The sequence below is a fragment of the Elgaria multicarinata genome, chromosome 18 (genome assembly GCF_023053635.1).
Source record: "Elgaria multicarinata webbii isolate HBS135686 ecotype San Diego chromosome 18, rElgMul1.1.pri, whole genome shotgun sequence".
NCBI lineage: Eukaryota > Metazoa > Chordata > Lepidosauria > Squamata > Anguidae > Elgaria > Elgaria multicarinata.
In genome coordinates, this window is record NC_086188.1 from 23,334,068 (window position 1) to 23,356,032 (window position 21,965).

Here is a 21,965-nt window from a genome sequence, read left to right on the forward strand (position 1 = left end):
TGGCCTATGAGGCAAGTACTTTTAGTAAATGTTGGGATGCATGGTAACTGGAAATAGAAAAACAACAGTAACTCGCTCCTCAACATGCCAGTGGCTCAACAAGATTTAGGAGATGTTGGTAATGGAAATCTAACTTAATAGCATCCAAGAAGCTGGAGGGTGAGTAATGAGAGAAAAGTCTGCTTTCCAAGATGATACTTTTTTAGTGCCCAGCATGTAAAGCTCCTCTCATAGGAAACTCACGTGATCAACTTGATTTGTCTGTTTATGCCCTGTAAACAGGTAAGAAATGGCTTTTTGCTTGGTTTAACTGGTATATTTTGATTCTCCTCCAATAAGATTTTTTAATAGCTGAATATGGGACTGACATATAAGGTGTCACAGAACAGTTAGAACAGGGGCATTGGAAACAGAAGAGGCAACGAACTTTAAAACACTTGTAATTCAGCAGCTTACTCTGACTGGTTGAATCATGGAATTATAGAATAATAAGAGTTGGAAGGGACCCATAAGGCCAACAAGTCCAACCCCCTGCTCAATACAGGAATCTACCTTAAAGCATCCCTTAGTATCCTTCTCTTCCTCCCATTTTTAGAACATCTGCAGTTTAAAAGCCTGGATAAAAAGGGAGAGTCCAGAGTTTGGGAATGAGAGAGTTTATATAGATGAAGGGATCTATATTGATAGGGTTGTCCTCTGACAGATGCCTAGATTGAGCAAAGCTGAAGGGTGAACTATTTCCAACACATGCAGACTCAATTGTTGCCAAAAAATAATTTTTTTTTAAAGGGAACTCGCTCCCCACCCCTTTCCAGATCTTCAGCATCCATACTATTTTAACGAGAAGCAGGACTTCATGTTAAAATTAACTTTTCATAGGTACTATACTTCATTAAAGCCAAGGTACATCATTCTGTCATTGTCCTGTTGCCAGAGAGGATGCAATGCCGGAAGAACATTCCTTCACAGGCGGTGGAGCTGTGCTAAGCTACCAAGATTCTGGCAAAAAATATTGGGAGATGCTCTCTGGGATGGCTAATGAGCAAGCGATCTCTGCCCTTCAAGCAGTTCAAGATGTGCACTGCTCCTTTCAGCAGCATGTCTAATCATCACTGGGTGCTCAAAAGCAAGTGCTGGCCTCACTTTGAGGAATTTGTTTGAGAGTATCTGGCAATTAACAGCCTGGTCTTGGTCAGTGAAGGAGTGGTGCAGAGAGGAAAGGAAAGAGAAAACTCCTACTATGATAGAAAGCAGGGCCCATTCATTGAAGTTGTGTCCCACAGGAGGGAAAGACACCTTCCCTCACTGCCCGCTCAGTCTTGGATTGCTTCCTACAGAAGATTAGGGATATTCTTTGGGAGCCTTTTTTCTTATATTCTGGGTTGGGCTCCCATTTGGGGATAAGTGAAAGATTCTTTCCCTCTCTCTCTCTCTCTCTTTTCAACCTCAGATACCTCAATAAAAAAAAGCTGTGGAGAGAGAGGGGACGCGTGTTTTTTCAGGATTATCCTTGCTCCCTCAACCCAATAAAACACAGAAGGGCCATCACTGTGATCCAACGTGGGTGCCATAGAACCTGAGCCTTCTTCCGAAAGCTCCTTAGGCTTTTTCTCAATACTTTCCGTTGTGCAAAAACAAAACAAAAAACAGACTGAAGAGCAATTTTAGACCTTTTTTGACAGTTAAAAAATTCAACCATCATAGAAACAATGCAGCCTGGAGACTTGTTAACATCCTTTGACCTGATGGAGGTATATCTGTATGTGCCAATCAGGCTAGTTCACAGGTGATATCTACATTTCCAGTACAATACTAAACAATGTCAGCAAAGGCCTCTTCCCTTTGTTTTTTTTTCTCTGCTCTCCGGGGATTCATGAAAATCATGGTGGTGCATATCAGGGTCCAGGCAATTCGTATTTACTGTCATCAGGTTGCTAATTCCCTGGAAGGTCTAAGGAAAACTTTGACCTGTCTCTCAGACTATGGTTTCATAGTGAATATGTACAAGAGTCACCTGTCAACAAACACAACATCTTCAACACTTAGGTGTGATTTTGAACACCCAACAGAAGAAAAAAATCCTACTGCAGGATTGGATGACAAACATTTTGGATGCTGGCCTCCATGAGAGCATCAAGCAGCCCCACCATCATGAGCCTGGCATGCCTCCAGGGCTTGATGATCGCAGCCATCGGTCCAGTGCCCTGGACAAAGTTCTACTCTAGGAGCCTTTACAATGGTTTCTTCTGAAATTTCAGGACCAAATGTTGAGAAAGCATATGAGTCTCTTGCTGCCACCAGAGGTCTCCAGCTCCCCCTCTTGGTGGTCACACTGGAAGAACTTGTCTCAAAGCAATCATCTAAAGAAACCACCCCAGATGCCAGCTTGATGAGTTGGGGAACTACCTCACACAGTTCACACACAGGGCTCCCGGTCGCAGGAGGAGAAAGCACATCCCATCGACTGGCTGAGCTGAGGGCGAGATTCAGCAACTTGCAGAAGTAGGCTGTATTACTTCTCTCCTAGGCAAAAAATAATTTGGCCTCAATCACAGCAGAGTACATACAGGGGACATTCAAGATTCAAGCAGACTGACTGAGCAGAGAAAAAGTGGACCAGAGAGACTGGGCTCTGCATCTTAAAGTATTTCTGCTCCTAATTCAACACTGGGCTCTCCCAATCATGGGCCTATTTGCCACAAGGAAAAATGCAAAGGTAAAATGATTTCCATCCGCTATCAGGATCATTATGCTGTCATGATGGACAGATTGGCCAATGGATCTCCTACCTCCTTTCCCACCATTTCTTGTGATTACAAGAACACTATGCAAAATTTGGCTACTGAGAACATTCTGCACTGGCCCAGGAGGCCCCGGTTCTTGGACCTGGTGAGCCTCAGCATCTCCCTCCTTGGAGACTGCCAGAACAACCAGATCTGTTCTTTTAGGGACCGATCCTTAATCTGGATGTTGAGTGGTTTCAACTCTACACATGAAACGTGAGAGGGAGCAACTCCTAAATGATGGTCTTTGGGAAGTGGTGGATATTATCCCTGCATTGTGAAACTCTTCAACATCTAAGATATATGAGCTGACCTGGAAGGTGTGGTATCTATTGGAGGTACAAGTGATTTAGGCTGACTCTGGTGAGACCCTCCCTTGCAGAGGTCCTCAGTTTCCTTCAGGAGGGTTTGGAGAACATTCTGGAACCAGATATGCTCAAGAGGCAGCACTGGGCATGGTGCTTCGCCTAGAAGGCCGACGCTCAAAACACTTCCTGCAAGGAGCAATCCTCAGTTCTCCACCAGTGGCTAATTGGTTCCCCTCCTGGGAGCTGGCAAAGGCCCTTAAGACCTTGATGGGCACCCCTTTCGAACCTGTCTGCAAGATCCCTCCACACATTGTTACTTGGAAGGGGACCTTCTTGGTAGCATTAACTTCGGCTGGATGGATAGGGGAACTGTGCGCAAGGACCTTCGTGTTTTTTCTTGCAGTGCGGGGTACTTTGAGACCTGACCCAAGATTCATGCCCAAGGTGAACTGCATGTTTCATTGCATTCAGGGAATCGTCCTGCCTGACTTCTGCCCAAACCCTTCTCCTCTGAAGGAAAAGATTCGGCATAAGCTAGAGGTGTGCAGGGCTCTGAGGCACTGTGGAGCCATGATGTATGCAGGTGCTTTTTGTCGCTTATAGGCCAGGAGCCACAGGGAAGGAAGCCACCTTCCACCATCAGATGGGGAAGGGAATGCCTAGGACTGGCCTACTCATCACCGTGTTGGAAACTTCCAGTAGGTATTGCAGCACACGCAGTCAGAAGCATCATCCACAGCTGCACTACAGACCAGTGCGCTGTTGGAGGACATTTATAAGGCAGCTACCTGGCCTTCACTTTCCACGTTCATACACTGCTCTAAAATTGACAAGTTTGCTTCTGTCAGGACATTGAGTCCTACAACACATCTGATCATTATGACCCACCCTACTTGGGACATGGCTCTTGCATATCCCTTTCTTCCCTGCTCCAGTCCCACACTGACTATGAACAGAAAGTTGGACTTACTGTGAAGTGGTGTTCTAGTCAGCTTGATGTGGAGCAGGGAATCCCTCACTGTGTCACGCATACACATTTCTCTTGTTATGGGTGTGTGTGTTTGTTCTGCTTTCAAGTTGTGCAGGACCCCTAACCCTCTATGATGGTCTATCTAAGTTACAATGGTTAATTTTGTTCTAGTAGTTCTTTTGAAGTGTTACAGTCTTGAAGCTCTTCTGACTGAGAGGGGGGTTCTGCCCCTTCCTTTTGTGAGTTCCGCCCCTTCCTGTGGGGCACAACTTTTATACACCTGCCCTGTCTTCTACTAAAGTGAGAGCTGTTCTTCCCTTTCATTCTGCTTCACAGCTCACTGGCCAGAACACCACAGTAAGTCAGACCTTCTAATCTAGATTTTTGACTGGGTCTCATTTAAAAACCAAACAAAAATCCCATGACTTTATAGAGACCTGGTACCCTTTTATTTGGTATGACAGCACCACCTTCACACACTTCTAGACCACTCACAGCAGTCTCCTCCTTTTGAAGGTTACTTGTTCCCTAAGTGGGGAGCAAAGAATTCAATGAATGAGTAAACAACAAGCATGAGATGAAGTAACTTTATTGCAAATTGCATGTGACTGCACTCGGTATCAAATTGTATTTATTCTTCATTATACTTTATTGGTTTTCTTGTTCGGTGTTGTACTTATTGTAATATCTCATTTTTTAAAAAAATATGCATGAAATGGTGAAGCTACTGTGTAATAGGAGAATATTGCCATGTGGTACAAACTTCTGATAGTCCCTTTAACACCTAACTGGAGGTGTTTGCACCTGCAGTTAATTGCAGTATTAGAATATGATCTTAAAAGCCTTGGCTTTTGAATTATTCTTTAACGAAAACCTTCTTGTTTTCAGATGAGTCCTCTTGAGTTCCAGCAAGCTGCACTAGAAGGACTCTCTCTATCACATGACTTAACCATGCAAGTGTCAAATTTCTACCAGTCAGGTTTTGGCAAACTACAAATGGACAAAAACAGAGATGGCTTCAGGAACAGGTGAGTCTAAACTTCAGAATGATAGCTGGAAAGCAAATGCCAGACAAATTCCGTGCTACCTTCCTACCTTAATTTTTCCTGCCTTCAAAGTAAATTGTCATAGGGGGTCTTGTCTACTCTGCTAGGGCAGTCCAGTAGAGGCAAGATTTCCCTTGCTTCCTAGCCAGTCAGGGAGAAAAGAAGGTGCCCGCTAACATGTCTCTCTCTCTCTCTTTCTCTCTCTCTTTCATAGGCAACAGCGCATGACTAAATCGCCTGCACCCCTGGGCCACAGAGGAAATGCCTCTTCTCCTCCAGCCCCTGCTGCTTCTGTCACTAGCATGGTTAGTGCTAACAAATGCCTAGTGAATGCTTGGGAGCTAACTTTTTTAGCTTGTAACCCTTGTATGAAAAAATTCAAGATGAATGGAAGGAATTTAAAGTAGGAAAATCCTATTTCAGTGTTTCAACAAATGGAGGTATTGAGGTACCAGTTGGACTTGAGTGGGATGTATTCCAATTCATGAACTTGACACTTCATAAGAGTTGCACTTTCCCTTCCAGCTCTCCTTCTAAAACCTCTACTGAACACAAACTCCTTGGGCTTCCCAGATGCTGCCTTGCATCTGTGGAGCCCTATGGAATTGACCCAACTGGATTTTTATTGTTTTGTTTCTTGCCTGATACGTTGGATACTAATTTTGCATGTTGGGTGGGGTTGTTTTTTTTGGCAGCTGTCTCCTTCCTTTACTCCTACCTCAGTGATACGCAAGATGTATGAAAGCAAAGACAAAAGTAAAGATGATCCAAATCCTGCAAAGCTGAAATCCAGTGAGAGAGATGAAGGTCTGAGAACAAATGAAGGTATAGTTTGTCATGTCTGTAAAAGGAGAAATAAGAGTCTAAAAGCTGGTTGAATTGATGAGGTACCACAGTGTAAGTTCAAGGTGGTGTCCTCACACATTTGCCAAACTGTCTGTAAATATCTTCCTAACATCAGAAAGGAGGAGCATCTTTTAAGGAGGCTTTTTAGGTGGTAGGGGAGTAGCGGACAGACATGGCAGTGGCCTCGGTGATCCATGGGGGTCATGGAAAGGCCAGACAAACTACCTGGGCCCATCCACCAACATTTTAAAATCATCAAGCTTCATACAGTGCATTGGTAGCCATAAATTGCCTTTGGCATAGGAGCAAGGCAAGCCATACTTCCTCATCAAACCTAAATTAGGCAAGCTTGGCACATGTGCATGATGCAGTTTGCTTTGCATCCGTAGAAGAGAAAACCAAGCATGGAGGGTGGCATAATGGATGGTGGAGAGAAGGCCGTGTGGAAGAGCAGGGCGTTTGAGCATGGTGGAAGCTCCACTGGAAGTCCCGCCCAGTGGGCCACATGCCCTGCTTCTAGCTCTCCAGGGCTTGTGCCAGAGCTTTGAGGTGTGGTGCAATGGAATGTGTCCAGCTATTTCAGCCATGAAGCTACGGACCAGGAGCTAGTCTCTCTCCACTGCCCCACCCTACCTTGCCTGGCTTAGCCTTTGGGAGTCAGTAGACCACTAGGGGAAAGTGAGCCTAGCCAAACCTACCCCACCCACTGGGTGAGCGTGAGGAGAGTATGTGGTAAGCCAGCTTGATACAAATGTGTAATGTTGAGACGTTTGGCTGTGTTGGCTTGTAATTAAGAGTGAGCTTAGATTTTGTACTTAAAACCGCTCAGATGATTGCTTTTGTGTTCTGCCACAGAGAGCCTGCTGCCATCTAGGTCCATAGAGCACGTAGATCAAGAGAATTCACCCTCTGTAGGTACCAAATTATCATCACTGCAACGTTCTGCATGTTCAACACCACTTTCTCAAACAAATCGTTGCACCAAAGAGCAAGACTACAGGCCGAAGTCCACTGGGAGAAAGACCCCTACTATGGCTTCCCCAGTTCCAGGGACTACTTTTCTCCGCCCTGTCCACCAGGTCCCCCTGGTTCCTCATGTACCAATGGTACGGCCCGCTCATCAGCTGCCCCCAGGATTAGTCCAGAGGATGCTTGCACAAGGTATTCATCCACAGCATCTTCCGTCACTATTGCAAGCAGGTGAGCTTCATTTTGATTTCCAGTTGTAGAATACCTAGCCCAGCCCCTGGTCATTGCAGGAAATCTAGAGCTGGAGCGGATGTCTGCCCAGTATCTACTTAAAGGAAAGCCTGTCACAGGAAAAAATTGACAGACCAACACTTGTTGGGTAGTTTAAAAGTGAAAACAAATACAGACAAACATATAATTGCAAGACTGCAAAAATACTTAAATGGAACTCACTTTCTCAAGGGTAGCAATAATGCTTGCCTTATCAAATTAATTATCTTATATCTGGAACCTAGCCAGAGTGTGTGTGTTTCTAATTGAGCATTATTTCCATCTGGTGAGACAACCAAGATGTTGATTTTCAGATGCCAGATTCCTTAATGTTGACTTCTGTGGAATTTCTTTTAAGAATCTAAAATAGATGTGTCATGCCTCCCGATAGAGATGTTAAGATGATACAATAGCCTTGCAGGGTCAGCACTGGCATTCAGTAGCCTTTAGGTACAGTTGAAGGTGCAGGTTTTCCTTTGGAACCTCTGGAATCCTGAGCACAGTGACTGCACCACAATTATGGTGCAACATCTTGTGACTTAAAAGCCTGAGTGAGTATGTTCTGGAAAAGTTTTTTAAAAACACAACCGTTATTGATTGACACTTGATGGCTATGGAGAAGCCAGCAGTTCAGAACTTTGCCTGTCTCAAACCACAAGCTATTGTTTCAAGACTTCTGAAATGCGCTCTACATAGGGCTACCATTGTACCTAGTTTTGAAACTTCAGTTAGTTCAAAATATGGCAGCCAGGTTGGTCACCGGTACACCTAGGGGTGAGCATATTACCCCAACATTAAAATCACTCCACTGGCTGCCAATTAGTGTTGGTCATTACCTTTAAAGCCCCACATGGTTTGGGTCCAGGTTACCTGCATGACCGCCTTCTCCTATACAATCCACCCTGCACACTCAGGTCCTCTGGGAAGAACTTACTTCAGTCAGCCAAGACTAGGCTGACAGCTGTTACCCAGACTGTGGAATGGCCTGCCAGAGGAAATTCATCAACCTATCCCTCTCTCCGAGTTTAAGACAGCTATAAAGACTAGCCTCTTCCAGCAGGCCTACCCAGATTAATTTTAAACCAATAATTTAAAGATGTCTTGATTGGTTTTGTTGATATTGTATTGGTTTTATATACTTTTAAATTAATTTTATGTATTAGATTTATATTGTATTGTACGAATGTTGTTCCCTGCCTCAATGCAAATGGAGAGGCGGATAAGAAATATCATCATCATTATTATTATTATTATTATTATTATTATTATTATTATTATTATTAATTTGCTATTACTTGCCCAGAATCCTTGGAGAGATGCAAACTAATGTATCCAAACATGTGGGTCACTTAAACATGAATTGTATTTTGGCTCAACAGGTATGATTCCTTCTGGGGTAGACCTGGCTCATTTACAGGGAGTATCTGCTCCCATCCTTGGTCAGCCTTGCTACCAACTACCAACAGCTAGCCATCCTCTCTTGAACCCTCGTTCTGGGACATCTTTGCAGCTGGCAATGATGCAACAACAGCTACAGAGATCAGGTAATGTTGGAGTCAAAATAACTGAATTCTCATTGAAAAAGTCTCTACAGCAGCAACTGGAAACTTCCCTATTGCCTAATTGAAGGTGCATTGAGATTGCCTCCGGTGGAACAGGATTAGGCAGAAAGCAGACCACAAACCTTTGGTGGACCACCTTGTGCCTGCTGACTGTTAGGATTCTAGCAGAGATTGGTGGGCTAGAGAGATCTAGGTAGATCCATCAGGACTTTACTTTTGTTAGGGTTCATTCATATTCTGAGTCTTTTAACACTTAAGGCGTAACTAATCTGTTGAGAGATTCTGTATGCACACTTTCTTTCCAAGTTTCAAACACACTGACAGTCCACAAGGATTCCTGCACTAGAAGATCCCAGATAGTGGGTTGTGACATAATCAGTATGTGGAAGGGGTGCTTGAGCTCTAGGGAAGGTATCTGATGCTTGATTCCGCCAGTTGCGCTGCTGCTGCTGCTGCTGCTGTGCCTTGAGCATTTCTGCACCAAACAGAACTATCTGGCTGAAAAGCCCGTGGCTCTAGCTAGCACCTGCCCTGCAGCTTGGTCAGCTGTACTCCAAAAGGAATGGTTTCTAGTATTCCGTGACAGAGCGAGCCTTGATCTTGCCATCCCCCCCTGCAGATGTCAGCAAGGGTAAATAAGAACTTTTGACCCGAGGCCAAACATATGTATGTTGTTCCCCCCTCCCCTCCCCCCACAGATCAGTGGTGGTGGTGGTCTAGGGTTGCCCAAGTCATGGGTTGCACTTTCTCTCCCCCTCTCCAGGCTCAAGCGCACAGGGATCTGCTGTCGGTGTACAAACTGCTGCTCCGAACGTGCCACCTCGGGCTGGACTGCCTCATGTGCACCCGCAGCTTGACCGTCGTGCTGGCCAGCGAAGCGGCTCCCCTGTCGGCCTTGCAAAATGGTTTGGCTCCGACGTCTTACAGCAGCCTCTCCCTTCCATGCCGTCTAAAGTAATCAGTGTAGATGAGCTGGAGTATCGGCAGTGAGATTGGGAAGCAGGTGCCTGTGCAGTTCCTGACTAGACACGGATGTCCTCGGGCAGCTGCCTTCGATGTGCTTCACTGGTATTTGTTTTGGGGCGCTTTGGTTTTAGCACTTTGTGCAAAATTCTTTTTTGAATGACTAAAAGCACGTGGCACCTGTCCCAGCTTCCTCATCTACATCAAGATGAAAGAATCTATTATAGACTGAACAGTGAACCCTGAAGAAACTCGGATGCAAGCTGGTATCAATTTAATTCTGGAAGCATCTACCTTTTTTGTTTCGCTTTTTTGTAAAATATGTGGATGAAGTGCTGATGTCCTCTTGGGGTAGAGGAAGCAGCTGAGGGTTCACCACAGGAAATTATATGTATAGACCCTTGTGTACAGACCAATGTATAAACATCTTTTTTTGTATATATCCACAGGACAGCTTTTTTGAACCTATACAGCTGTACATAAGAGTAGCTAGTAAAAAGTTAAGCTTTAGTTTGTGTGCCTCTGGTTTGGATCTTTTCACTGTACATGTGGGACTTGTTTAAGATTAAAGGTGCCGCAGACGTCAAGTGTGAGTGAACAGGGTGAAGTTGCTTTGCCTCTTGCCGTTTCCAAGTCCTTCTTCATTGCTTCCTCTGTCATATGTAATGTGACAGCTGAAGTGGAAAAAGAGCCACTGTGTACATCTTGCCCTTCTCCAAGCAAAGTGGAATGTATGAGCTTCATTGAAGTTGGAATCGTCAGTATTTGAGCATGTGGAAAGTGGGCTGCTGTACACTGTTCTTGATAACTATCTACCTTAGACAAATTTAGGTACAACAGTCCTTACACCGGATTGTTCTTGCTGCAGTGTAGTGCATCTTTAAAATTGCCTTCCACTAGCAAAGGTCAGACAGAGCTTCTCCCAATGGCCCACCATCACTGGTTCTTCATTACCAGTAGCTATAGAAACCTCCCCACCTGCCCCAGCTGTGAAATGATGGCCTGAAACCACATGATTATGCTCTGTCTTCAGCCCAAAACCAAACACAATGGTGAACTTTTGCAGCTTGACAGAATGCTGTGGCTAGATGACCCAGAATAGTGTTGAGAAATAAGGTGGCTGGAATATATATATATGGCCATCAATGACAGAACACTTGACTATTTTGTAAAAAAAGAAAAAAGCGAACTAGTTGAGTACAACTTGTGGTCACAGTCTCTTCCCTGTAAGATTGTTTCATAACTTTTTTAAAATGGCAATTTCCCCAAAACTCATTCTGTAAATAAAGTCAATTCTATGAGCTTTCTGTCTCACTGTGTAAGGGATATTAAAGTGACTTGACATCTTCTTGCAGCTAAGGTGTAAACCTTAAACGGTAATTTCAAATTGGGTAAACATGAAAAAGCACTTGCATCACCTGAAAGGTGATGCTTGAAATGACCATTATCTCAGGCTATAAGCAGAGCCAACAACCACAATGGGGCCTAATTGTTTGGTTCCACATTTAGACCTTCTGCCAGGTGTGTTGATACAGCAGGGTTGCAACACCTCAGGCCTGGGATCTCCCCCCAGAACCACCCATCATTTGATGGTTACCTGGTTTCTGTCCTGATATTTTGGTCCCACTCTTCTTTGCCTTCAGCCCTGCCTGCCGCTGGAATATGGCCCCCAAAACCTTCCTTCAAAATTGAACGTGGCCACTGGAGTGGATGTTTCTGCATCCCTGTGATACAGAATCACATGGAGGAAGCTAACATAGCAAGTGTACACTTCTTGACTATCGGCCATAAGCCAGTGATTTCATACATGAAGGTTAAATTCAGGCCTGAAAGTAATAAGAGTAACCTTGTAAGTATTCTGCTTTTCTCCAAGCCATCTGGGAAGGTCAGCAATCTTTGTTTCCCTTTCCTGCTTGCCATTCCTTGTGTTGTAAACGCCAGACACTGGCTTTTTCACCGAGGTAGCCAAAAAATCCAACTCCCTTTCCTGGTCTGTCACTGCCAGCTGAGACTCCATCAGCATATACATGAAGTTAGAAGTTTGTTTCAATGTGCAGCCCTATGTTTGCTTACATTGGACTGCATTTGCCATTTTAATAGCCCTTCTCCTGGATTACATATCCTTCTGATAATGTCCACTTTTGTTTTAACTATTCTGAATCCAATGTTATCAATAAATTTGGCCTCCTGTAGATCTACCAATAGATCCTCAGCTATATTCTGCCCAATCCTGGTTTAAAGGTCATTTTGCAAGTTACATAAAGGCAGCTATTGACGGAGAGCAGCAACTGCTCAAAGCAGCTTGAGTTTGTAAACATGTTGGTTTTATTTGCACTGTGAAATGTAATGTAGGTCTAAGACTCACTTGTGACCAAAACGTAGCTTTAATTTGCACCCCTCACAATATGTCTCCTTTAATTCCCAACTCTTAAGACAGTTTTATATGGTCAGTATATTTAACATGAACACACAGCTGGAAACTAAATGAGGTTATGGTCCAGCTCAGCAATGTAGGCAACAACCTTTAAACCACTTGAAAACTCCACCAGGAACAAGACCCGTGCCAACGACATTTTAAGACCAATTACCAATTTTTAAGGCTGTCTTCCATTGCACCCTTATTTGAACGCTGCTTCAAAAGCTGCAGTTACAAAATTAGTGTCAATTTTGGCAAAACTTTAAAACAATTCAAACAATGATAGCTGCTCATTGCTTTATTTTCAATCTACACGTTAGTAAAGTGTGGGGGTTGGAGAGAAAATGGCAATTCTATTCAGATGTGCAGGCTAGACCTCTCCTAAGCACCCCTCCCCCTTCTAGCACCGTAGCCGATGGGCAGGCCACGTGCAGCCCAGAATGTCCCGGCCACTTCTCGCTGTCCAGCGGATCAGCCGCTGGCTGGAGGACTGGGAACAGACCACAGTTTCCCTGCTGTTATTAGCAGCGGAGTAACTGCCACCCGAGGATCAGGATTGCTAGGGAGGCTTTAAACTCACCCCTCCCCGTGATCCCATCCCCTGATCTCGGCGGGCAGAGCCGTTTGAATCGTTGCGTGCTGAGATGGGTGAAGGAGAGGAGTATGACTGAGCACACGTATGCCTCTGGTGCTGCACGTGGCCCTTGGGCCCAGAACGACTGCCCACTCTACTGTATCCTGGCTTCCATGTGCATACATAATTTACACAAGGTGTATAATAAGGAGAAGGCTGTAAATTTTCACTCTTACTTGAATGAGCAATCTAAAGTATGCTAATTGCACACAGGCTACTTACGTTACTTTATACATGGGTTTAAGCTTTCCTAGGAGCAAGAATGTGTAATCTGTCAAACAGTAAATACAGACCAAGACCTCATCACAGTGATCCCATCTGCAGGGAAAATGGATTTTAATCATCCCCATGTCCAAGGTCAGACGAGCGTCTACACAGACAGCCATTTCACAAGTACAGGGCCCTTTACAACGTAGCCTTCCTGGTGAGAGGCCATTGCAGAGGACTCAGGGCTTGCCAGAAGAGCTTTCTATTTTTTCACAATCTGAATGACATCTTCATCTTCCATAGTATGATCTTTTCCAACTTTCTGTGGGTTGTGCTTGACAGATGATCCCCACACAAGTGCACTGAAAAAGAATGGATGGTGGGTTAGTTCCATGGGGGGTGGGGCAGCTCTGGCCCTCAGTCTGCTGTTCTGCACTGCTGAGGGAGAGGCTTCCGTCTTATGTTTTATCATTTATACAGAGCAGCAGCAAGACACACACACCCATCATTACCACATGCTCCACAAATCACAGCACCTTCACTCAAAGTGAGCCTTCTTTGGCCAATTCTCTTCAGAGAAACTTATTCGTATGTTCCCACCCCACTGCTAATACTACCCCCTCCTCTACCCTAAAGATATTTTTCTTCCCGTCATTCTACCATTTTCCCACTTAATTTGCTTTTCTCCAATTACGAAGTACAATTTCTATCACAGTAGTATGAGACGCATGCTTCAAACGCTTTATCATGTTTTTTGTGGGGAAAGTGGGAGGGACTCGACCACCTAATATTTAGATTACAGAGAGAACAGAAAGTCAATCTGATAGAAGGCAAGACTACAGTAATTCCACCCAGAAGAAACCTGGATCCTGCTAGAGGCAGTCGGATCATTTTATATTTGAAGGAAAATTACATAGGTTAGAGACATGAACACAAAATTTGGGAGTGAAAAAGCTCAAGGATGGATTGCAGCAGGCAGTAACAAGAACCGATGAACAGGCCATACTTACTACTTAAACTCTTTAATGAGGTTTTTGTGAATCTTCATACAGAAATCCTCCACGGTGGTCCGAGAGTAAGGCAACACCACTGGAGAAGTGTAATCTGGTAGCTGACCTTTGGGTTTCGTGTATCTGCAATTTCAAGTTAGAACCGTTAATCCAATTCTGGTCGCTGGAGGCATCATGCATGCTGCCCTTACAACCCCCTCATAGAACAAAATGATTCCAATATGTTCAAAGGCTTTAGTGAGAACTGCCTGGGCCACTTGGGGGACAACGTGATGTACCATCAGGTACAGGATGATTACTACCGGAAGCGAGGATCAGAACAGCAACTGCAAAGGCTGAGCTGGGACTTCCAGGCCAACTATGCAGTGGCATAAAGGCACACAACAGTAGAATTTAAAGCGAACAGCACCCAGAGATACTTTCAGCTCTGACAATGTAGAAATGGACTCACATTCGCACAAGTTTCAGGTAGTCCCAGATTTTCTCCAACAGGTCATCAAAGTTCCACCGGTGGTGAGCAGAGATTGGAACGCAGTGGGGCACTTTGTAAATTATGTCTAGCTCCTCAATGGAGATCTGGTCAATTTTGTTCAATACATAAATGCATGGGATGTAAACTCTGCAAGAGTGAAGAAGTGATTATAGACAAAAAACATTAATTATTCCTTACTGCCCTCCTGAAGGGCGGGGTCTAAGGAGAAAGGCAGAGTCTGGAATGAGTCCTGCAATTATATACACCTGAACTACTGGGTCCACAAAAAGAAGCTGGTTTTGCACTTGCCAAAGACAAAGGACCCTGCACTCCTAGCCCCAGAGGAGATCTTCTACACTTTTTAGCAATTACTAGGCTCTTTGCTACCAGTCTTGATTGGGAGCATGGGAAGCCTCTCCCCGCATTGTAAACCCTCCTGTGTGAGAATCTGCTGAAGGGAAAATACACCATGTGAATCTCGCGCCCCAGAACATCCCGGATTCAGGATTATGTTGGATTTGCATAATGTATTAAGTACATTGGATTTGGGTTTCCTGGAAGAATTTGACAGGAGTTGATGACAGCCCTCTAAACCTAATGATCTTTGTCAACCAGCCTGGTTTTCAAGCCTGCGTACACTACCTGTTTCCTTCAACCACATCAATGAGGTCATCTGCAGTGACATCGCTCCGTAGTGTGACATCAGCATTGTGAATTTTATACTCTGCCAAGATGCTCTTCACAGTTTCAGTATCTAGCTCACTCTGTGGACACTGATTGAAGAAAACAAGAGCAGATGAGCTACTTAACAGTTTAATAACCGCTCAGAACACTGCATACCCTCATCACAGAATCTATGTTAACATAACCTATGCAACACTGGGAGACTGGCACTTGATGTCTTGAGTGGCTTTATGGGAAGGGTCACATGAGTCCAACCTGGGGTATTTCAGATGGAGCCCTACAGCCCTGCAATGGCTGATAGATCTGTTTCATGCAATGAGTACAGATGCCACCAAGGAAGCGACTGAGATGAGGCAAAGGCATGGTGAGCACAGGACAAGGAGACGGAGAGCCTAGTGAACCTTTGTCCTAGCGCAACTATCTCACCAAAGACGTCCCTCTCTGTCTTAGTCCCCCAAAGAAAGAAATCAAAAGCATTTCAGATTAAAGGCCGGGTGTGCGTGGTCTGTGAGGGCTAGTCCAATAAGTCTCCCTCACTTACTTAGGGCAACCAACAGATATGTAACTCCTTGCTGTACAGACCCAGGAAGCATCTGCTGTAGGCAAGACCTACTTCCTGTTCTGCTGCCCCAAGTACTGGTCTCATCTTAATTGCTATACGTATTCTGAATGTCAAAGCAAGGCCTCATTCAAAGGAATGGGATCCTTGTTCAGGTCACCAAGGATCATCACCGGAGTTCGCTTCCACAAGCACTCAGGTCCAGCAGAAGAGGCATCAAGCACAGACTCTCCACCACCAAGAAGTGGAGAGCCCTCCTCTTGTCATTGTGGCAAGGCAGGAAGCACACGATGCCTGTCCATGCTTACGGTGGCTGTGAGGTTGATGCCTCCTTTATCCTTTTTCTTAAAGCCAATGTTGGGAGGTTTGCTATTCAAGCGTATCCCGAAGCCCTCCAACTCATTCTCAATTATCTTCTTATGTCCCAGAGGCTTCAGTACATCCAGAACTATCAGAATAAGGTTGCAGGTTCGAGCAACTGGGAAAAAAGCAAAGAGGCTGGAACTAAGTAATTGGAAAGCCAACAAGATAACTTCTTGGTCATGCATGATGATTTATATGACATAGCAAATTATCTTTAATCAGACATAAACAAAGGAAGCAGGGGAGGAAACCTATGCCACTGCTTTCTATAAAGATAAACATTCCCAAAATATTAAAAAACTTGCTGTCATTGGCTAAGAAACCCATTTTCTCTTTACGTAGTCAACACACTAAAACCTCCACCCTACCCACTGGTAAATTGAGGAAAGATTCCTGGCCTTTGAACTGCCAGCTCACCTGCAATGACCTGGCGACCTCTACCCTTCCCATCTTTTGCACCTTCAATGATTCCTGGAAGATCAAGGAGCTGTGGGATTTAAGGAAAATGAAGGGAATCCATTATACAACATTAGGAAGTCAGAACCTACTGGGAGTGGAGAAATCTGATGACTTCTATTCTCCCTTGGCACATGAACATACAAAGCTGCCTTGTGCAGGGTCAGACCATTGGCCCATCTAGCTCAGTTTTGCTTTCTCCGATTGGCAGAAGCTCTCCAAAGTCTCACGCAAAGAGAGGTCTTTCCTGGCCCTGCTATTCAAGACCCCTTTTAAGTGAAGATGCCACAAACTAAACCAGGGATCTTCTTGAAGCTAAACAGGTGTTCTTCCATTTAGCTTTGGTCCTCCCATGAAGTCCAGTCTTTTGCCACCCTTTGAGCAGAACCTTCCTTTCACAGATGAGGGAGACCGGGTTCATGAAGCTCACTGGATGACTTTGGCTCTGTCACCATTGCTCAGTGGTGAGCGGCAACATCCTGCACGCCCAAGATCCCAGGTTTAATCCCGGGTATCTCCTGGTAGGAGTGGGGAAGAGCCCCATCAGGGACCCGGGAGAGCTGCTGCCATTAGACAATGCGGAGCTACGTGGACCAATGGCCGTTCTTGGTAAAAGGCAGCTTCCTATGGTCAAGACATCTAGCGATCTATATATATGTACAGGAATGCTTAAGCAAGTGGAGAAACCAGCCTATCTCAACCAGGGAGGTACTAGCAAAATTGGTTAATTCAAGTCAAAGGAGCCCTTCCTATGCATCTCAATACTTGCATGCGTACTCCTGAGGAGCACACACTTGCATACTGCCCCCCTTCAAAGTGCTCACCTGTATTTTTGCTCCTTTGTATCGAATCACCCCGGGTACAGTGGTCAATGTGGTGAACTCATAGGCTGCCACTTCAGAGTACACGCCAGCAAGGTTGCTAAGCAAAGTGGATTTCCCCACTGATGGGAAGCCCACAAAACCGATCCGGGCATCTCCGGTCTTGGCAACATCAAAACCTACAATGTGGTAATTAATTCTAAGTCACTGTCAAGCCGCAAAAGAGTTGAGCTCAACCCTGCCTCTCCCAGGCACCTGAAGCAAGAAGAACCAGTGCTGTGTAGTGATTAGAATGTTAGACTGGGACTTGGGGGATCTGGGTTCTAGCCCCCACTCAGCCATGAAGCCCCCCGGGTGACTTTAGGCCACTCATTAACTCTCACTTTAAGCTACCTCACAGGGTTGTTGTAAGGATAAAATAGACAGGAGGAGGCTCACGTAAGCTGCCTTCATTGGCTTCCAATTCACTTCAGAATCCACTATAAACTTCTCCTGTTAACCTTCAAAGCTTTTCACGGTCTAGCTCCTTCCTATCTCTCCTCTCTCATCTCACACTATTGCCCCGCTCGTGCTCTTCACTCCTCTGATGCCATGTTTCTCGCCTGCCCAAGGGCCTCTACTTCCCTTGCTCGGCTCCGTCCATTTTCTTCTGCTGCCCCTTACGCCTGGAACGCTCTTCCAGAACATTTGAGAACTACAAGTTCAATCGCAGCTTTTAAAGCTCAACTAAAAACTTTTCTTTAAAACTTGATGTTGTGCAGACTTTATACTGTTAGTTTTACCCTACCCTGTGCCTGTTTACCCTACCCTGTACCTGTTTGCATTCTCTTCCCCTCCTTATTGTTTTACTAGGATTTTATTAGATTGTAAGCCTATGCGGCAGAGTCTTGCTATTTACTGTTTTACTCTGTACAGCACCATGTACATTGATGGTGCTATATAAATAAATAAATAAATAATAATAATAATAATAATAATAAAAAAGAGGAAAGAAGGTGGGATATAAATGTAGCAGCAGCAGTGGTAGTAGTAGTAGTAACAATCATAATAAAAAGAGGGGGAGCTGACCTCAAGAGATTGCCCCAAAAGGGATGCCTCTCTGCCTACATACCATCATGACCAGGACAGGCCTTTCCCCTTTGGATCAACTTGGGGCATGAGAAAGTTTAGCTACCTTACTACCAAAGTATTTGAATCTTCTAGTATGTTTTATTAATATTTGCCAGCTTAAATTTTTTTAGGTCTGTTATAAAAAATCACAGTATATTTTATTAAGCATATCACTTTCAGGTATCCCAAGCCTAAAGTCTTGCTTCTTCTGTGATGTAAGCCTCGTTACATGAGCAAATCTCAAGCTCTGGCACTTCACACGCACCAAACAGAGACTTACACAAGGAGGAGAATGGAAGCTTTGGCTTTTATTTTTAACTTACCTCCAAACTGGGAGAATTTGTGATCAATCTTGACTATGGTTTGCTGAAACAAGCCAACTTCAAACTGTAGTTCAATAAGCTAAAGCTAAGAGTAACCATAGTTTAGGGTTCAGACATGATGCCCAACTGCAGTTAATTGGAAACAGAAGAGAAAGCTTCCAATCTCCTCTTGTGGTTGCACTGGAGAAGAAGGGAGCACACGAGCCCAAGGCTTACATGCGAAGCACACCGCTCTCACAGGGTGAACCTGCTTTCGTATGGAACTTCACAAAGGTTCCCCTATGCCAATCTCTCCCATTCGTTTCTAAGAGGAGGGGCGCATGCTGCACGCTCTGCAACTCGACAGCCCTGTGTGGGCTTTCAAAGTATCTCAGGACATCGGGGGTTGCCTTGCTTTGTACAAAGGGCAGAGTAACAAGACAGGAAGCATCTGTTCGCCCAGACAGGGTTTTAGATCATGCTGAGGCCGCCTCATCTCTCAAGACTGTATAATAAATTAAAAAAAGATACTTCTGGGTTTGGACAATATTACAGACTTCTGAGAAATGCTGCTCCACATGTTCCTTAATCCTTTCTTCAGACTTTCAGATCATGGTTATCCAAGTGATAATTTCAATAACAGATAGGTAGATATACACACACACACACACACACACACACACACACACACACACACACACGAGTTTCAATTGAAAGGACACTCCTGCTGAAGCAGATGGGGGAATGTATAGTCAATACCTTAAATAATCTAACATTCTGCATTTCTATTTATATAAATTAGGCAAATTAAACAAGTGTGTATATTGGTATATTTTGCATAATTTATTACGATTTCTACTACTGATAGGAAATCACTTCTTAGCTATGTGATTTTGTCATCCTTCTGTAAGGACTGCTGACCTTCTCCTGGACCACCTCCTCCACCTCCTTTTGGTGTGATGAGCTCTCTACGCAGTTTGGCCAGGCGAGCCTTCAACAGCCCCAGATGGTGTGCTGTGGCCTTATTCTTTTGCGTCCGGGCCATCTGGAGCAGAGAAATCAACAATCAGGGAGGTTACAGATCTGCACAAAATCAAAGTACCAGACATGACTTTTTGGGGAAAAGGTGGTGGTGCCAGCCTTGTACTATGGCCCCTCATATATCTACAGAAGAATGCAGATCTCTCTCTCTTAGTGGGAAAGAGCTTTATTCACATGAAGAGTTATGCATATGTTCCATGGAGAGACTCTGGGGAGAGAAGAGGAATATCTGTCCGATGGGGAGATAGTAGTTTCTCCTTCCTACAAAACTCATTGTCTGGAAAGAAAAGGGGGGAAAGAGCTAGGAGTTCTAAACGCTTAATTTAGCATATCAGTCAACTGATTGGTCAAATATTATCAAACAATTGCCTATTATTTGATTATAACTAAATAGTCCAAGAATGCCACTCTGTGGATGGCAGCCTCCCATTTGTTTCTGGGTTTTAAAAACATTAATATTCAATGCTTTTGTGTCATTTGTTAGCAAGGGCTTGAAGTCTGCTTGCTCTCCAGCCCTGCAGTGGCCTGGGACAAACATGACAGCATTGCAACAGTCCAAGCATGGACACCAGCAGTTATCTGTGGCAAAGGCCACCACTAAATCGCTACAGTGTTTGTTGGACCAGAACCAGAGAGATTTAGATTCAAACCCTCCCTTACCTATAAAGCTCCCTAGGTGACTCCTAGCCTACTTCACAGGTTTGTTGTGATATCCTTGGCAGAATAAAAATGCAGTACAATAAACGAATGAAGTCATACGCTAAGTGTTTTAAGTTAAGTGTCTTCGTTTTGAAACAGCAACTTCTTTTTCTGTAATTAACTCAAGTATCAAACCTGCTGAAGATCTCTTGTGTTGCTCTGTTAACGTTCAAAAATTCTTGACCCTCAATTATTATTTGGACAATATTTGGCCACGCTTTTCTTTTCTAAGTAGTTAAATCCCCAACCCAGCCTCCCCACTTGCTGCAATGCCCCAGATCAAGCCCCTGGGAGCACACGAAGGCGACGGCCCTCCTTCCTCTGCGCCCAGCATCCAGCCACGGAGGCTCCATGTTGGGGTCGCGGCCTGCAGCTGCGAGAGCCGAGCCTGGCCTGGCCTGGCCTGAGCTGTCCTGTCTTGCTCCCACGTCTCCATTTGCCATCCCGGCCCGTGGAGGGGTGTTCCACCAGCTCACGACGTCAGGTCCTCATCCTCCTTTCCCCACCAGCCTCCCTCAGCTACAGGGGCGAGCCGCTGCTGGGCCTGGGGCCTCGCTCGGACCCCTCGGCTCGGCTCGCCTCAGCCCAGCTCCCGAGGTACACTGCTGCCGTGCATGGAGGCTCCACTGAGCTCCTTCCCGCAGCCCAGTTGGGACACGGGCCGTGGCTCCGCGCCCCTCCGTTGCCTCTTGCCTCAGCCTCTATCTCGGCGATCTTGGCCAACGTCGTGCTCATGATGGCGATGAGGCGGCGGAGGAGGAAGCGGCGGCGGCGGCGGCGGCGGCGGCACTTCGCGGCTCACTCTCCTCAAGCCTGCGGCCGGGCATGCGCGAGACGCAACTCTCGCGCGATTTCCAACAAAAGCCCGGCGGGGGGAGGGAAGAGGAGAGTCAGGACAGCCCCGCCTTCTCCGCGCGCTCCCCCCGCTCGCCTCGCGGCCCTAGAGGCGAGGGAAGGGAACCATAGAGGAAGGAGGCAGAGCGGAACCCAACCACCAAAGATTCGTCCTCCTGTGCCGCCTGAACGACTCCCCCTTGTGTCCCAGAGAGGGACTTACAGGACGGAGGCCACTCTTTTTCTCGGCCCTGGGCCTCCATTATGTCCTCATGTCCCGCTCTAGCCTTCCGCAGCCTGATGCCCTTAAGGATGATGGGAGTTATAGGCCAACACAACAGGAAGGCACCTGGCTGCCCTACTCTATGGCTGAGTTCGGACGACATGCTAATAAATTGGAGTGGGTGGCTGGGTAATGGAAACAGAATGGGAAACATCCATTGATTAGCGTGTTGTCCGAACTCAGCCTATGTGAATGGTAACAGCCTAAGGACATACAGTTGCAATGATGGCATGTTACTCCATTTTCAGCCCCCTTCTGGGTACTTTTGTCCCCTTACTGCCCTTTCCCTCCTTGCAGAACATCAGAGGCATAGTATTGCGCACTATGGGTTGCCTCCTTCCCAGCCTTGAGAAGTTA

At 45.4% G+C, this 21,965-nt stretch overlaps 2 protein-coding genes across 6 annotated transcripts in view; one reads left to right on the plus strand and one right to left on the minus strand.

Annotated features, from left to right (window-relative positions):
• Positions 1–11,020, plus strand: part of EIF4ENIF1 (eukaryotic translation initiation factor 4E nuclear import factor 1) — a 39,089-nt gene extending 28,069 nt beyond the window's left edge. For all 5 annotated transcript variants that reach the window (XM_063144003.1, XM_063144004.1, XM_063144001.1 and 2 more), the window contains 6 exons: positions 4,950–5,089; positions 5,322–5,412; positions 5,803–5,932; positions 6,809–7,153; positions 8,572–8,736; positions 9,518–11,020. In XM_063144003.1, coding sequence (XP_063000073.1) covers positions 4,950–5,089; positions 5,322–5,412; positions 5,803–5,932; positions 6,809–7,153; positions 8,572–8,736; positions 9,518–9,744 — 1,098 coding nt within the window. In that variant the 3' untranslated portion in view covers positions 9,745–11,020. The remainder of the gene's footprint in view (positions 1–4,949; positions 5,090–5,321; positions 5,413–5,802; positions 5,933–6,808; positions 7,154–8,571; positions 8,737–9,517) is intronic.
• Positions 11,021–13,070: 2,050 nt separating this feature from the next.
• On the minus strand, positions 13,071–21,296 carry DRG1 (developmentally regulated GTP binding protein 1). The gene is made up of 9 exons (XM_063143774.1): positions 21,185–21,296; positions 19,673–19,796; positions 17,343–17,518; positions 16,480–16,549; positions 16,008–16,177; positions 15,099–15,229; positions 14,436–14,603; positions 13,985–14,107; positions 13,071–13,336 (listed from the first exon to the last, which is right to left on the minus strand). The coding sequence occupies exons 1-9, from the start codon at positions 21,224–21,226 to the stop codon at positions 13,237–13,239; spliced, it is 1,104 nt and encodes a 367-aa protein (XP_062999844.1). The 5' UTR covers positions 21,227–21,296; the 3' UTR covers positions 13,071–13,236.
• Between the last annotated feature and the right edge of the window lie 669 nt (positions 21,297–21,965).